This window comes from Lotus japonicus, chromosome 1 (genome assembly GCF_012489685.1).
Source record: "Lotus japonicus ecotype B-129 chromosome 1, LjGifu_v1.2".
NCBI lineage: Eukaryota > Viridiplantae > Streptophyta > Magnoliopsida > Fabales > Fabaceae > Lotus > Lotus japonicus.
The window spans coordinates 1,169,732-1,184,504 of record NC_080041.1 but is presented as its reverse complement, the minus strand read 5'-3'; the positions used below and the strand labels follow the sequence as shown (position 1 = coordinate 1,184,504).

General features: G+C 38.4%; 1 protein-coding gene across 2 annotated transcripts; it reads left to right on the top strand.

Annotated features, from left to right (window-relative positions):
• The first annotated feature begins 9,403 nt into the window (after positions 1-9,403).
• LOC130732914 (heat shock protein 90-6, mitochondrial-like) lies at positions 9,404-14,448 on the top strand. 2 transcript variants are annotated; one of them, XM_057584925.1, is made up of 18 exons: positions 9,404-9,633; positions 9,720-9,908; positions 10,148-10,221; positions 10,594-10,719; positions 10,796-10,889; positions 10,984-11,067; positions 11,153-11,296; positions 11,391-11,504; positions 11,662-11,706; positions 11,828-11,896; positions 11,988-12,095; positions 12,334-12,369; positions 12,518-12,658; positions 12,747-12,839; positions 12,956-13,033; positions 13,564-13,818; positions 13,917-14,022; positions 14,238-14,448. In XM_057584925.1, the coding sequence occupies exons 1-18, from the start codon at positions 9,505-9,507 to the stop codon at positions 14,345-14,347; spliced, it is 1,995 nt and encodes a 664-aa protein (XP_057440908.1). In that variant the 5' UTR covers positions 9,404-9,504; the 3' UTR covers positions 14,348-14,448. The 2 variants fall into 2 exon arrangements, with proteins under 2 accessions (XP_057440908.1, XP_057440907.1); XM_057584924.1 differs by having other exon boundaries at positions 11,825-11,896.
• The last annotated feature ends 325 nt before the right edge of the window (positions 14,449-14,773 follow it).

Here is a 14,773-nt window from a genome sequence, read left to right as displayed (position 1 = left end):
TTGAATGGTTGTTTTCTCCGGCTATTAATCGAGGAGGTGGGCTCTTATGCATTTGGAGAAAGGGATGCTTTGTAGTTGAAGAAAGCAGAAGTAGTTCAAGATGGTTGTCTGTGAAAGGCAGATGGGGAAACTGGAGTGAGACTGTTATTTTAGTAAATGTTTATGCTCCTTGTAATACAGATGAAAAACGCCAGTTGTGGGGAGAGCTTATTGAATGGAGGGCTAGGAATGGACCTGCATGTTGGTGTGTTGTTGGGGATTTTAATGTTGTGAGAGTGCCTGCTGAAATGAGAGGAATGTCATCTGATTCATTTTTTGATCACAGGGATGCAGGATTTTTTAATGAGTTTATCCATGCTATGGAATTAGTTGATATTCTAATGACAGGGAGAAAGTTCACTTGGATCCGACCAAACGGAACTACTATGAGTCGCTTGGATAGGTGCTTGGTTTCTTTGGAATGGATATCTGTGTGGCCTCATAGTGTGCAGTAGATCTTGGATCGTAATGTGTCTGATCATTGCCCGGTGGTTCTAAAACATTTAGATCGGGAATGGGGGCCCAAACCGTTTCACGTGCTTGATTGTTGGCATTCGGATCCTCGCTTTCGTAAATTTGTAGAAGCAAATTGGGTGGATTTGGATTTTCAGCATTGTGGCGTTGTGGCTCTTAAAGAAATACATAAGTGTTTGGTGATATTAATTTAAAGCAGAAGGAGATGATTGTCAGCAGGTTGAACCAACTTGATCTTATGGCAGCGTCGCAAATTCTTTAAGAGGAAGAAATCATAGAAAGAAAGGAATTAATGGGGGAATTTTGGAGGGTAACAAATATGCAGGAATCTCTGTTGAAACAAAAATCTAGAATCCAGTGGCTTAAGGAGGGAGATGCTAATTCAAGTTTTTTTCACAGGGTGGTTAATTGGAGGAGGCGTATTAATTCATTGAATGGCTTGCACCTGGAGGGTGAATGGAAGGAGTATCCTAGGGTGGTGAAAGAAGGTGTCAGCTTTTTTTGAGATGAAGTTTAAAGAGTATGGGGAAGGAGACAAAACCTTGATGGGGTGGTTTCTTTTAAACAGATTTCTGAAGCAGATAATATCTTCTTGACTTCTGAATTCTCCATGGCAGAAATTAGAGATGCAGTATGGGATTGCGATGGTAACAAAAGCCCAGGACCTGATGGGTATAATTTTAAGTTTATTAAGGAATTCTGGGATATCCTGCAATTTGATGTGAAGAGGATGGTAGATGACTTTCATGCTAGTGGAAGGTGGCCCAGGGGTACTAACTCTTCTTTTATCACGCTAATCCCAACGATTGATTCCCCTCAAAATCTGAATGAGTTTAGGCCCATCTCATTGGTTGGGTGTATGTACAAAATTGTTACTAAAATCCTTGCTGCAAGGATTAAGCTGGTGTTGCCAAAGGTAATTGCGGAGAATCAATTTGCGTTTCTTGGAGGAAATAGTACGTTGGATAGTGTGGTTATTGCAAATGAAACATTGCACGAGGCTAAAAGCTATAAAATTCCATCTTTTGTTCTGAAGGTGGATTTTGAAAAAGCATATGACTCAGTCTGCTGGAGCTTTCTAGTTTATATGATGAGAAGGTTAAATTTTTGTGAGGTTTAGATTAAATGGATTGTTGGTTGTTTAGAATCTTCCTTTGTGTCTGTGTTAGTTAATTGTAGCCCAACTAATGAGTTCAGGATGGAGAAAGGAATCAGACAGGAGGATCCTATTGCCCCTTTTCTATTTTTGTCAGTGACAGAGGGATTGAATAGGATTTTACGACAGGCTGGGTTGACAAACAATTTTCAACCCATCATGGTAGGGAGACAGGATAAGGTTGAGGTAGCGTTGCTCCAATTTGCTGATGATGCACTGTTCTTTGGGAAAGCTTGCCTACAAACTGCTTGGGCCATGAAGTGCATTTTGAGATGTTTTGAACTGGTGTCAGGAATGAAGGTTAATTTTCATAAGAGCAAACTTGCAGGGATTGCAATTGATACTTCCATTACAGAGCGATTTGCTTCTTTACTTAACTGCAAAAAAATGGAATTACCTTTTATTTATTTGGGTTTGCTGGTGGGCGGTAATCCTAGGAGGCTGGCTACTTGGGATCTAGTGGTGGATAAATTAGAAGGAGGCTTTCAACTTGGAAAGGAAAACAATTAACTTTTGGGGGGCGTCTATGCATGATCAAAAGTGTGCTTACCTCTTTACCACTATACTACATCTCTTTATTATGAATGCCTAGAGGGATCATTTTGAAATGCAAATAGTTAATGATGTGGTTTCTTTAGGGTGGTTCAGAAGAGGAGCATAAGATTTCTTGGGTAAGCCGGGCTCAAGTTTGTAAACCAAAAACTGCAGGTGGCCTCGGGATAAGAGATTTGGATATGTTTAATCTAGCTTTACTAGGAAAATGGCGTTGGCAATTTCTTCAGGATAGGGAGCAGCTTTGGTGTCAGATATTATATGCAAAATATGGTAATGGGGAGTCTGCAAAGGCTTTTATTTGGTGGAAGGATTTACTGGCTTCGTGTGTCAGAGAGGATGCTGGTTATTGGTTTGAGGGAGGAATTTGCAGGAGGGTGGGAGAAGGGAATGATATTCGATTTTAATGGGAATTATCTTGCTAGTACTACTTGGTTGCTGCACTGTTTTTTATGGCATTGGTCTGGGCAAAGGGAATTTTGCTAATTTAGTATCTGTGTCCATTTGTATAGTTTTCCTTGGAGATTACCTCTTGATTATATAAAGTATGTACTCTTTTTCCTTCACCAGGTTTTTCCAAGGTGGTTTTTCCTGGTAAGGTTTTAATGAAGCATATTTTCTATAATCTTTCTCCAAGAAGGGGGTGGGTCATTCTTCTAGTAGGAGGATCATTGGTGTTGTTATTGTAAAAGTTACTACATTTAGCTTTCTTTCTCCTATCTTCTACTTGTATTGGGTTGAAGTACCCCTTGTACTTCATTTCAATATATTTATTATGGCTTATAAAAAAAAAATACCCATCAATCATAATGTTCCAGGTAACGACATCCCACTTTAAAAAAAAGGTAACAGCATCCCGATGAGACATTTTGCCAAACACCAACCGTGCATGATGCATCCATAATGCGGCGACAAGAGTACATGGCAATCAAGCCCATCTGAATAAAGGGGTCAGAATGAAACTCGATCTTGGAAGCAAGGCCATGAATCTCCAAGCCGAGAAACAAGGCAGGAACTTTCGAGACGACCTTCAACAATGGGTGGGGGGGAAGCTGAAGGGGTCGAGAGGGGAGCCACCTCTCCTAAGATTCTCATAGAGGAAGAGAGTGTTCTGCAGTGTGCAGTGGCGGATCCAGGACCCGGTCAGGGTGTTCAAATTTTTCAAATGAACACATCGGTAAAAATATAATTAAAAATAACTGTAATATGTTTATACATCAGAAATAATACAAGTCAGTTAGGACAGTTCCCACATTAACATAATGTTTGGTTGGAGGGGAATGGAGGGGAGGGGAGGGGAGGGGTTTTTTAAAACTTAATATGTTTGGTTCAACTTTTAGAAAGGGAGGGGAGGGGAGGGGAGGGGAGGGGACCAAAATCCCTCCTAACCCAATTTTTTGTCCCCTCCAAAAGTGGGGGGATTTGGAGGGGAAATAAATTACTGGACAAAAATATCCCTATACATAGTTGGAATTCCAGTTCTGCCGACCTAAGCCTACTTTCATGCCTTATTCATCTATCCTTGCCGTTCCTCTCAGCCTCCCCTGTGCGAAGGCTTCATCTTCTTCTAATTTTCGTCAGATCTATCAAACCAAAACTTAATTTTCTCTTGGTTTATTTTTATGCAATCGCCAATCGCACGGACCCATTCTCACGCACGCCACCTTGCTGCCACTGGTCGTATATCCTTATCTCCTAGAACATGGACATACACTCACAAACCCCTTGTTTTGTTTTCTTACTTTAATTTTTACCAATGTTATTCAAACTTTTAGCAAATGATTATTATTATACAGTGATTTTATGGAATTCTATTATGGATATAAAAGTAATTTGATAATAATAAATAATAAATATTGAAATCCCTCCCCTCACCTCCCCTCCTATGAACCAAACATAATAAATATTAAAATCCCTCCCCTCCCATCCCCTTCCCTCCCCTCCCCTCCATTAAAATCTCTCCCCTCCCCTCCCCTCCATTGAACCAAACACACCGTAAATGGGAATGGGATACCGAATGCTTTTAGTAATAAAAAAAATGTATTTTAAGTTTTTAACTTATTTAGGACTAGATTTACCTGCTAACAATATTAAGACCAAAAGCCAGCAATAACTATATGTTAGAGACTTAAAGGAAAGTAGATGTTAGGGAACAGGTTGGCCAATTAACAGGTTCAAGCTAATTTAGCTCACCACTATTTATTTTTTTTTCATGTCAACCTGGCTTTGTAATTCTATTTTTTTCGCATAATTATTCAAGATTCAACTTTCAACCCCATCAAAATTTATCAAGTGTTGGCTTCATTAAAGGAGAGTGTGGTGGAGGTTTGAGAACCCGAGGCTTCACAATTTGGAGGCTTAGAAGGAGAAGGGTAGGGACAGTAAGTACAAGCAAGAACAATATTGAGCAAGGCACAATATTGAGCCACACATCTATCTATGTTGCTTGATGCATCAGATACAAAGGGAAAACTAACTGCTACATAGAATTTAATCTAGAGGCATGTAGAGTTGTTTTTCAAATCATTCTTCTTAACTAGCTAAACACTTCTGAGAATTTTATTACAAATTTTCAAAAGAATGATTTAACAATTAACTTGTAAAATAACAACTATGTTTCACATTAAAAAAAAAACACTCAACTTTGTAAAATAACATGAACTTGTCCATAGATGAAGGGGTAAATACATTTAACAATGTATCTGATACTAATTTGCTGAATGTGTAATCTTTATCAAGTCCTAAACATTTCAAGAGGGTGAGTGTGAGTGGCTGAGTGTGTGTGTGAGAGAGAGAGAGAGAGGAGTAAGTGAGTGTGAGTCTTTGGTGCAAATAGGTGCAAAACTTGGTCTATTAGTATAATTTAAAATTTTCAGGAGGTTCAAAAAAAATATATATATAGTGGAGTAAGTGCAATTTTTTTGGGGGGGTTCATGTGAACCCCCTCATTGTGAAGTGGATCCGCCACTGGCAGTGTGGAGCTGCGAGATAAAAGACGGAGGAGCTGGTTGCAGAAATGGGGGTCTGGGTTTGGGATTTGGGAGAAAACGAAGAGAGCGTAGTGAAGGCCAGAAGAGGAGGAGGAGGTGAGGGAGCAAGAGAGGACGAGTTTGGAAAGGAGGGAGTTTGAAGGGTTAGAGGGGAGGATTTGTGTGTGGATTTGCTTCTGTAAGGGAAAGTGGGAAAGGGAAATGAAAAAAATGTGTAACGTGGAAAAAAAAAATAATAAAACGGACATGACGGTACTGACATGCAAGCTGGCATTCTAAGTAAGCATAAGAACCGGTAAAGAGATGGAAGTCAAACGGTTTTATAAGTTAACAGATGGAAAGCAACGAAAATTTAGTTGAAGGACGAATACCAATTTCTCACCATAGTTCAGGGACCCCGAACATATTTAATCCAATTTAATATGCACAAGGAAAAGCTTGTGCAAGGTTGCACAAGCCATTTTTTACCCCTTGTAGTAGGTTTCCAGGTAATTTGATATTTTTCAGAAATTCAAATAATAAAATTATTATAGAAGGATTAGTGAATTAGTTAATGAAGGTTTAGGTTAATTACATCTGGTTCATCCTCAACCTTCTGCAAAAAATCCAGTGCTGAAAATCCTCCATCCAACAGCGTCACCCAGAAACACCAAACCCATCAATCATCACTCATCCCATTCACACGCAACGTTTGCACGCAGTATTCTAGAAGGTTCACCCACCCAAATGCTTATGGTGATGAAGATGAAGCAATGGAGCAAAAGTGTTTGAAGATAGAGAAAAAAATTCAAGGAAATAAAAATGGTTTTGGAGAAAATGGTATTACAAGGAACGAAAAATCACAAGCCTATAAAAATTCCAGATCTAGTGGTGGTGGTTGTGGCACTTCAGTGTCAGTTTTTTTTTCTCACCCAGACCCATTTTTTCTCACCCATACCCAAAACAACCTACAATCCACCTTCTCCTGCAACTCAGATCTGAAATGAATTAACCCAAATATGGTGGTGGTTATTCTCGATCTGGTGGTGGCGGCTGTAGGGATTGCGGCGATGGTGTTTTGGTCTCCATCGAAGGGAATCGCCACCACAAAAGGGAGAAAGGGTTGGAGCAATATTGTTTCTGCCTGGTTCGTCCTTGAACCACACTGTACTGGGAGAGGTTGGCTCTGATACCATTTGTAACATCCCGATCTGACGACTAGCCTCACGGTGACAACACAAGTCTTTTCAGCGCGCTTTGTCCTCACTCGCGCACTTCTCGGGAAAACTTCCCAGGAGGTCACCCATCCAAATATTGCTCCAAGGCAAGCACTTAACCTTGGAGCAATATTGGGATGGGTAACTGTTGTTACTTTTGGTTGTCTGCATTTTTTCAAAAACAACCTGATGTCGAAGCAGATGTTGTAACATCGTGCTGTGACATTTGTCCTGCGGATCTGCTGTGTGTTTGGCTGATTTTTCTAGAAGCTTTGGATGGATTTCGTGATAATCAAGTTAAGGTTATTGAAGAAGCTTCTATTTGTTATCTGGAAGATAATATAGTGGAATCAAATCTGTTGAAGAAGATTTGATTTGGTTTAAATTGTGAAAGATGTTATCTTTTGTTCAAATCTTATTTGATAAGATTTGTTACTGGTTTAAAAGATTTGTTCCAGATCTGTTTTATGGACTCTATTTTCGTGCAAGCCCATTGAAGATCAAGACCAGAAGAAAGCCTATTTAAGGAGGCTTAACCCTAGTTGCAAAGTGTGCCTTGGGCACCCAAGGATTGGGTTTTTAGGGTTTTGTTTTGTGAGTCCTTGTTCTGTTATTTTGTACACCTCTCTACTGCCTCCATTGATAATCATATGGCTTAGAGTTGGTTTGTTTAGTTGAGTTGTAATCTCTTCAAATTGTTGTTTGATCATGAGATCTATCTTTCAATCTCTTGTAAGGGATCGGTCACTGTGGCAGTGATCATTAGGAGTTAGGGGAAGTTTCCTCATAGCTTAGAGGAGAAGGGCTAAGCTAGATTCACTTATGTAATAGTGGTAGACATTGAAGAGGCTCTATACTAAGGGGGAGTACTTAGGTATAGGAGGGACTTTCATGTGACCTGAGAGCTATTATTTGATAGTGAATTGACTCCTGGATTGGTATCCTCCAGATGTAGGTGATGTTGCACCGAACTGGGTTAACAATTCCCTGTGTTTTTTTTCGTTGATTTAATTTATGTACTGTTGTGCAATTGTCGAACCGATTGTCCCAACATCGCGTTCGACATCTGTCCTGTGCGAGAACCAGAATTTCAATTGGTATCAGAGCAGGCACCCTATTCTGTTGGGTGAGCTCCAGGGAATATATTCTGGTTTCATGGACAACGCCAAGGAAGAGGGATCAATAAATAGATCTGATCTTGTGATCTCATGTATCTACTGCTGTTTATAATGTGTCTCTGATATGCAACCCGATGATGTGCACCGTTTGAGGGGGAGTTCTGCTGCTGAGAGGGAGTTATGTTTATCTTCTCTGAATCTCAAGTTGTTTTAGACAAAATTTGACAAAGGGGGAGATTGTTGTTACTTTTGGTTGTCTGCATTTTTTTCAAAAACAACCTGATGTCGAAGCAGATGTTGTAACATCGTGCTGTGACATTTGTCCTGCGGATCTGCTGTGTGTTTGGCTGATTTTTCTAGAAGCTTTGGATGGATTTCGTGATAATCAAGTTAAGGTTATTGAAGAAGCTTCTATTTGTTATCTGGAAGATAATATAGTGGAATCAAATCTGTTGAAGAAGATTTGATTTGGTTTAAATTGTGAAAGATGTTATCTTTTGTTCAAATCTTATTTGATAAGATTTGTTACTGGTTTAAAAGATTTGTTCCAGATCTGTTTTATGGACTCTATTTTCGTGCAAGCCCATTGAAGATCAAGACCAGAAGAAAGCCTATTTAAGGAGGCTTAACCCTAGTTGCAAAGTGTGCCTTGGGCACCCAAGGATTGGGTTTTTAGGGTTTTGTTTTGTGAGTCCTTGTTCTGTTATTTTGTACACCTCTCTACTGCCTCCATTGATAATCATATGGCTTAGAGTTGGTTTGTTTAGTTGAGTTGTAATCTCTTCAAATTGTTGTTTGATCATGAGATCTATCTTTCAATCTCTTGTAAGGGATCGGTCACTGTGGCAGTGATCATTAGGAGTTAGGGGAAGTTTCCTCATAGCTTAGAGGAGAAGGGCTAAGCTAGATTCACTTATGTAATAGTGGTAGACATTGAAGAGGCTCTATACTAAGGGGGAGTACTTAGGTATAGGAGGGACTTTCATGTGACCTGAGAGCTATTATTTGATAGTGAATTGACTCCTGGATTGGTATCCTCCAGATGTAGGTGATGTTGCACCGAACTGGGTTAACAATTCCCTGTGTTTTTTTTCGTTGATTTAATTTATGTACTGTTGTGCAATTGTCGAACCGATTGTCCCAACATCGCGTTCGACATCTGTCCTGTGCGAGAACCAGAATTTCAGTAACCTCCTGGGAAGTTTTTCCAGGAAGTGCGCGAGTGAGGACAAAGCGCACTGAAAAGACTCGTGTTGTTACCGTGAGGTCAGTCGTCAGATCGGGATGTTACAGAGCTCCTCTCATCTGGCTTTCCTGGTCCTCTGTTATTAGTGGTGTTGTGAACCTCTGTTGAAGATAACCTTGTTGCAGAAAAGTGGAGACGGCATAGCCGGCAAGGTTGAGAAGAAGCGACATTTAAAGTCTCAAGATCAGTTTTTCACTTTTGTTTGCAGGAAATCATGTGTTGTGAGCTTTGCTGTTAGTCGTTGCCATTCCTCCTCCGCCTCTGTTTCGCCACCCCTTCGCTGTGGTTGGCTAGGGTTTGGAGACTCGGGCTAGGGTTTTGCTGACCTAGGTTCTCTTCGGCTTAGTCTATTGGGTCTATGTCTCTCTTGCAAGTAGTTTTTATTCTCCCTTAGACTAACTCTGTTTACTCAGTGTACTTTCAGTGAGCAGGCCCTTGTGTTGCATATGAAAATTTGTTTGGGCCATGTAGAAAAGGCTGAATTTGTTTGGGTCTTGTGGCCTTGTATTGGCATGACCCTTTTCTATCAATGAAACTTTCTCTATTGACAATAAAAAAATAAATTAAAATGAAATAAAACTTTGAGCGAAACGAGATTAGGAATATCTAGAATAGAAGCTTCTAAAACATCATTTGTTTGGGTCTCACACAATTAACCAAAAACCCTTCTAAAACCCTACCATTACCAAATTCATATTTCACTGCTTCGTTCATTCGCAGTTTTCAATTTCTCATGAATCTCACTTTCACACTTCCTTCCTTCGTTCCAACCATGCACCGCCTTCCACGGCGATCTTCCTCCCTTTCTAACATTCTCCGACTCGGCGTCGCTCTTCGCCGTGCCACACTTTCCTCTGCCTCGGTACGACTCAATTCTCTTCTTTCATTGTCGTTTCATAGCAACTCCGTTTTGAATTTTGATTGCTTCTATCTGTGAATTGTGTGCAGGTGGCTGAAAATGACGCCAAATTCAGGTGTTATTCTTCTTTCTTACGCTCTGACACTTCCAGTGCTCAGCCGAATTGGAAAAGGGGCATGTTTTTGCTCAAACGATATCAATCTACTACTGCTGCTGCTGATGAATCTTCTGCTGTGTCGGGTTCCGCGTCTGCTCAAAGATTTGAGTACCAACCAGAGGTATGTATGTATGTATGTATGTATGTATGTATGTATGTATGTATGTATGTATGTATGTATGTATGTATGTATGTATGTATGTATGTATGTATGTATGTATGTATGTATGTATGTATGTATGTATGTATGTATGTATGTATGTATGTATGTATGTATGTATGTATGTATGTTTGGTCATTTCTCAATGCATATGGCATGATATGTGTAGTGTACTCAACATGATTTTGGGTCATTCGCAGGTTAGCCGTCTCATGGACCTCATTGTTAACGGTTCAAACAGTTACAAGGATGTGTTTGTTAGGGAACTTATCAGGTATCTTCTGTTACTATTGCAAATGTTTCATTAGTGGTTGCTTATATTACACCTTTCTAGAGTTGGTTCAGTAGGGGTGTGATCCCAGCCCATGTAGAATTATGTTGTTGGATAAAGGATAGTGTATGATATGTTTCAGTTGAATCTATCAATGCCATTGTGATGGAATTTATTGAACTACATTCATACTTATAGCTTAAATTGCGACCATACCTTGCGGGAACTTTGAGGATTATCATGACAAAAGTATTTCTCTTTTTTTTATTAAGCTATTTCTAAATGCGTAGTAGGATATATCTCTGGTCTTGATTGGATGTTATATAGTTATTCACTGTTCAATGTTTCAATCTATGTATTTATTTTTTGTTACAGCAATGCTAGTGATGACTTGAATAAGCTGCAAGTTCTGAGTTTTACAGAGCCTGAACTGTTGAAGGATAATGTTGATTTTCATATCCTCATTAAGACTGATAAAGATAATGGGATTATCACTATTACGTAAGATAAAATAGCTTTTGTTTTTAATTTTTATTTTTAAAATTCAGTTGGTACTTAATTATTATTTTTTGTTCAGAGATACGGGCATAGGTATGACTAAGAAAGAACTAGTCGATTGTCTTGGAACTATTGCTCAAAGTGGAACTGCAAAGTTTTTGAAGGCTTTAAAGGTCTTGCCTCTCCCGAAGGATGCTTTAGGATTATATTGTCTTTATTTCATTTTTCAGCTGTGTTTATTTGCTCACAAGGTGTATCATTTAAAAGGATGGCAAAGATGCTGGTGGTGACAACAAATTAATTGGTCAATATGGCGTAGGATTTTTTTCCGCCTTTCTGGTTTCTGATCGGGTATGCATTTGCGTAAGTTTAAAAATGTGATACTCTTTTTTATTTTTCTAATCTGGTAGTTATGTTATTATTTTGTTGCTTGAAGGTGGTTGTCTCAACTAAGAGTCCAAAATCTGATAAGCGATATGTTTGGGAAGGAGAGGCAAATGCGAGCTCATATACCATATATGAGGAGCCTAATCCTGAGAAGCCTCTTCCTAGAGGAACTCACCTTACACTGTATCTTAAGGTATGTTGATAATCTCCATGTTTGATATTCAAGTAAGGCATTTAGTTTCTTTATTCAGAAGCTTACAAATGTGTGTGCATTTTACCCGCTACAGAGGGACTACAAAGGGTTTGCTCATCCAGAGAGGATTGAAAAGCTTGTGAGAAACTACTCGCAATATGTCCCATTCCGGGTATTCTTCTGGAAGGAAGAGGAGTACACGCTTGAAGTATGGCTATACCAGATCTTTAAATTTCAATGACACTATCCCTTTATTTGTCCCGGGTTAATTTATTCCCCCTCATTCCCTCTGAACAAACCTGATGTATAATTGACATTTTGAGTTTTTATTTATTTGTGATCTTTTTTGGTGGTGGTTAATGAAGGGTCTGGCTGAAGCCAAAACAGATAAACAAGATGAGAATACTGAGGTAATGTTCTGATCGTTCTCCATATACACTGGATTGAGTGTTTGTGAGTGATTGTGTGATTGTTTAGCCGCCTCTTATTTACTCACATATTTATGACTTTGACACATGTTCATGGCAGAAGAAGAAAAAAACTATAACTGTTCCTATGAATTATTGGGACACCACCATAAATGAACCTGAACCTATTTGGGTGAGTTTTATGATTTCCGATTGAATGATTGCGCTTAAATCAGAATTTTATTATCTTGAATGAAGATTTAGACATTACTATATCTGCACAGCTTCGTTATCCTTCACGAGTCGAAAGGGAGGAGTACTTAGAGTTTTACAAGAATACTTTCAATGAATACCTGGAGCCATTGGCATCATCATCACACAGGTTCTCTGAGGTAACACTTTTTTGTAGTCTCAAAAATGCTTCTTGTTCTGTCAATGGATATTGAGATTTGCTATTCGCTACTGGAGAAATAGCGAATAGCATTTCTCCTCCTAATCTCCTATGTTACTATCCCTTTATTTGTCGTAGGTTAATTTATTCCCCCTCATTCCCTTTGAACAAACCTGACGTTTAATTGACTGAGTTTTTTTTTTTTAATTTGTGATCTTTTTGGGTGGTGGTTGATGAAGAAATTGCAAAAGGAGAAATTAAAGTATGATCCTGAGGTAAATGTTCTGATTGTTCTCCATATACACTGGATTGAGTGTTTGTGAGTGTGAATCTGTGGTTGTATAGCTGGATAGCCTCAACTTTTCTACGAAGAAGATTCACAATCCTAATTGGATAGCTAACGTTTTGTTTTTGGTATTGCAGAATGAGTTAGTGTTTACGTCTACACTTTATGTTCCTGCCATTGCTCCCTCAAGGAAGGATGACATAGTCAATCCCAAGACCAAGAATATTAGACTTTATGTGGAGAGAGTGTTCATTTCAGATGACTTTGATGGAGAACTGGTATAAGCACTTTACTATTACCATCTTGAGTAACTGGATGGGGTTCTCATAGGTTTATCCTGTGCTAATGTGTTATTTGTTTGAACAGTTCCCCAGATACTTAAGTTTTCTCAAAGGTATGGTTGAGTCAGCCAAACTTCCAATCAACGTGTCACGCGAAGAATTTCAGGCGAGCCCCATAGTAAGTAGATAGGGCACGCATCCACTTAAAATTATTCCTGGAATTTTGGTTGATGATACATGTATAAAAATTCCTTGCGAATTTCAACTTCAATTTTTTCTATATGATGCTTGAAGGTGCGGATTATGAGGGCACACTTGGTTAGAATGGCTTTTGATATGATTGCGGGGATAGCCTTTAATGATGACAGAGAGGTAAATTCTCATTCAGAAAATTCGTAGTTTTACAGTATGCTTTTTTGGTTCTATTAAATTATACTCCCTCCGGTCCTATTTATAAGCATGAAAGAGAAGAAAAATCTTGGTCCTTTTTATAAGAACCAAATGAAAGTTTGAGCTATATTAATTATTTTTTTCCAATGATGCCCTTATTAATTCTAGCTTGTAAAATGTGTCTCATTAATTATTCTCTCTCTTTCCCACTTTCCAACACTAATAACAAAGGGTAATTTTGGAAGTTTATTTTGATTCAAGACATATTTAATGCATTTTATCTAGTTTAACTACATTTCTTAAACTATGTGATTTTTTTTTTTGCTGCTTATAAATAGGACCGGAGGGAGTACTTATAAGGGACTGGATAAATTAATGTGGCTTAATCTTGGATATACTTTACCATATATACATCTTGCTCAGTTGTTTTATGTATCTTATATGACTGCTTGCATAGAAAGAACTGCTTGTTTCCTGATAGAATTTTACCAGCTGCCTTCATCTGTTTGCAGGTCTATGAGAAGTTCTGGGAGAACTATGGCAAACACTTGAAATTGGGTTGCATTGAAGACCATGAGAATCACAAACGAATTGCTCCATTGCTTCGGTTTTTCTCGTCCAAAAGTGAGGAAGAACTGATAAGCTTGGATGAGTATGTTGAGAACATGAAACCTGATCAAAAGGATATTTATTACGTTGCTGCTGACAGTGTGTCTAGTGCAAAGAGCTCACCTTACGTGGAGAAACTTGCGGAGAAAGATCTTGAAGTATAAGCTTATCTTTATTAAAGCTCAGAACTTTATCTATTGACTAACTTGTTTTTGTTAATTTATATATTTTGGCACTTTGTAATGTCATTTTTTAGGTCCTGTTTTTGGTGGAGGATCCAATAGACGAGGTTGCCATTCAAAACCTTAAATCATACATGGAACTGAATTTTGTTGACATTGGCAAGGAAGACTTGGTTCTAGGTGTGCTTCTTTCTTTTTTGTGCTTACTTCTGATGATTTGTTTTGGATTTATTTATGCTAATACTAGACACACATTTGTGTCTTTATCAAGGGTATTAGCATTTCATTGCTCAAATATTTGTAGTCTCTCTTTTGAGTTTTGGCAGTTATGAAATTCATGGTTTGGTTCTTCTTTACTCTTCAAACTTGTTTAATCTAGTTTTTTGTTTCTGAAGGCGATAAAAATGAAGAAACTAGAAAGGGAGAAGGAAGTGTTGAAGCTCTAGAAGCTGAGGTAGTTGTGAACCCACTGACGCTGGTGGTCAGAAGTGAAAAGACTGTCTAGAGATTTTTCGTTTTCTGATCCTTAATTCTATGTTGCTTAGCGGAATTACATTTGATATTGGTGGTATATAATTCTATATATAATCTGATGGACATTTAGTATATTGCTACATCTTCATTTTTCTTGTTAAAGTTTAATGCCATGCCTTAAAGCTGTTTAATTCATCCATTTAGTGTAACATGTGCTGAAATCTTACTTTTTCGTTTGTGTGTTAAGATGTCTGCTAATGAGAAATCAACTGGGACGTAGTTAAAACATTGTTTTTACCAATACATAATATATTTTGCAACGTTGTAGAACTACATTATAATGTTCAAAATACATTATAAAGTGAATAATGATTTTAATAAAGTGGTCAATTTGCAATTTTATACATTGATTTTCTTTTTTTCATAGAAAGGCAATTCGACCTCAGTTTGTCATGGC

What these genes read in the sequence shown, in the direction of transcription:
- LOC130732914 (XM_057584924.1), top strand. Translation starts at nt 9,505, where the DNA reads ATGAATCTCACTTTCACACTTCCTTCCTTCGTTCCAACCATGCACCGC. An exon ending in AATGGGATTATCACTATTAC is followed by an intron (nt 10,720 to 10,795) that starts GTAAGATAAAAT and finishes TTTTTTGTTCAG; the next exon opens with AGATACGGGCATAGGTATGA. An exon ending in ATGACTTTGATGGAGAACTG is followed by an intron (nt 12,659 to 12,746) that starts GTATAAGCACTT and finishes TTGTTTGAACAG; the next exon opens with TTCCCCAGATACTTAAGTTT.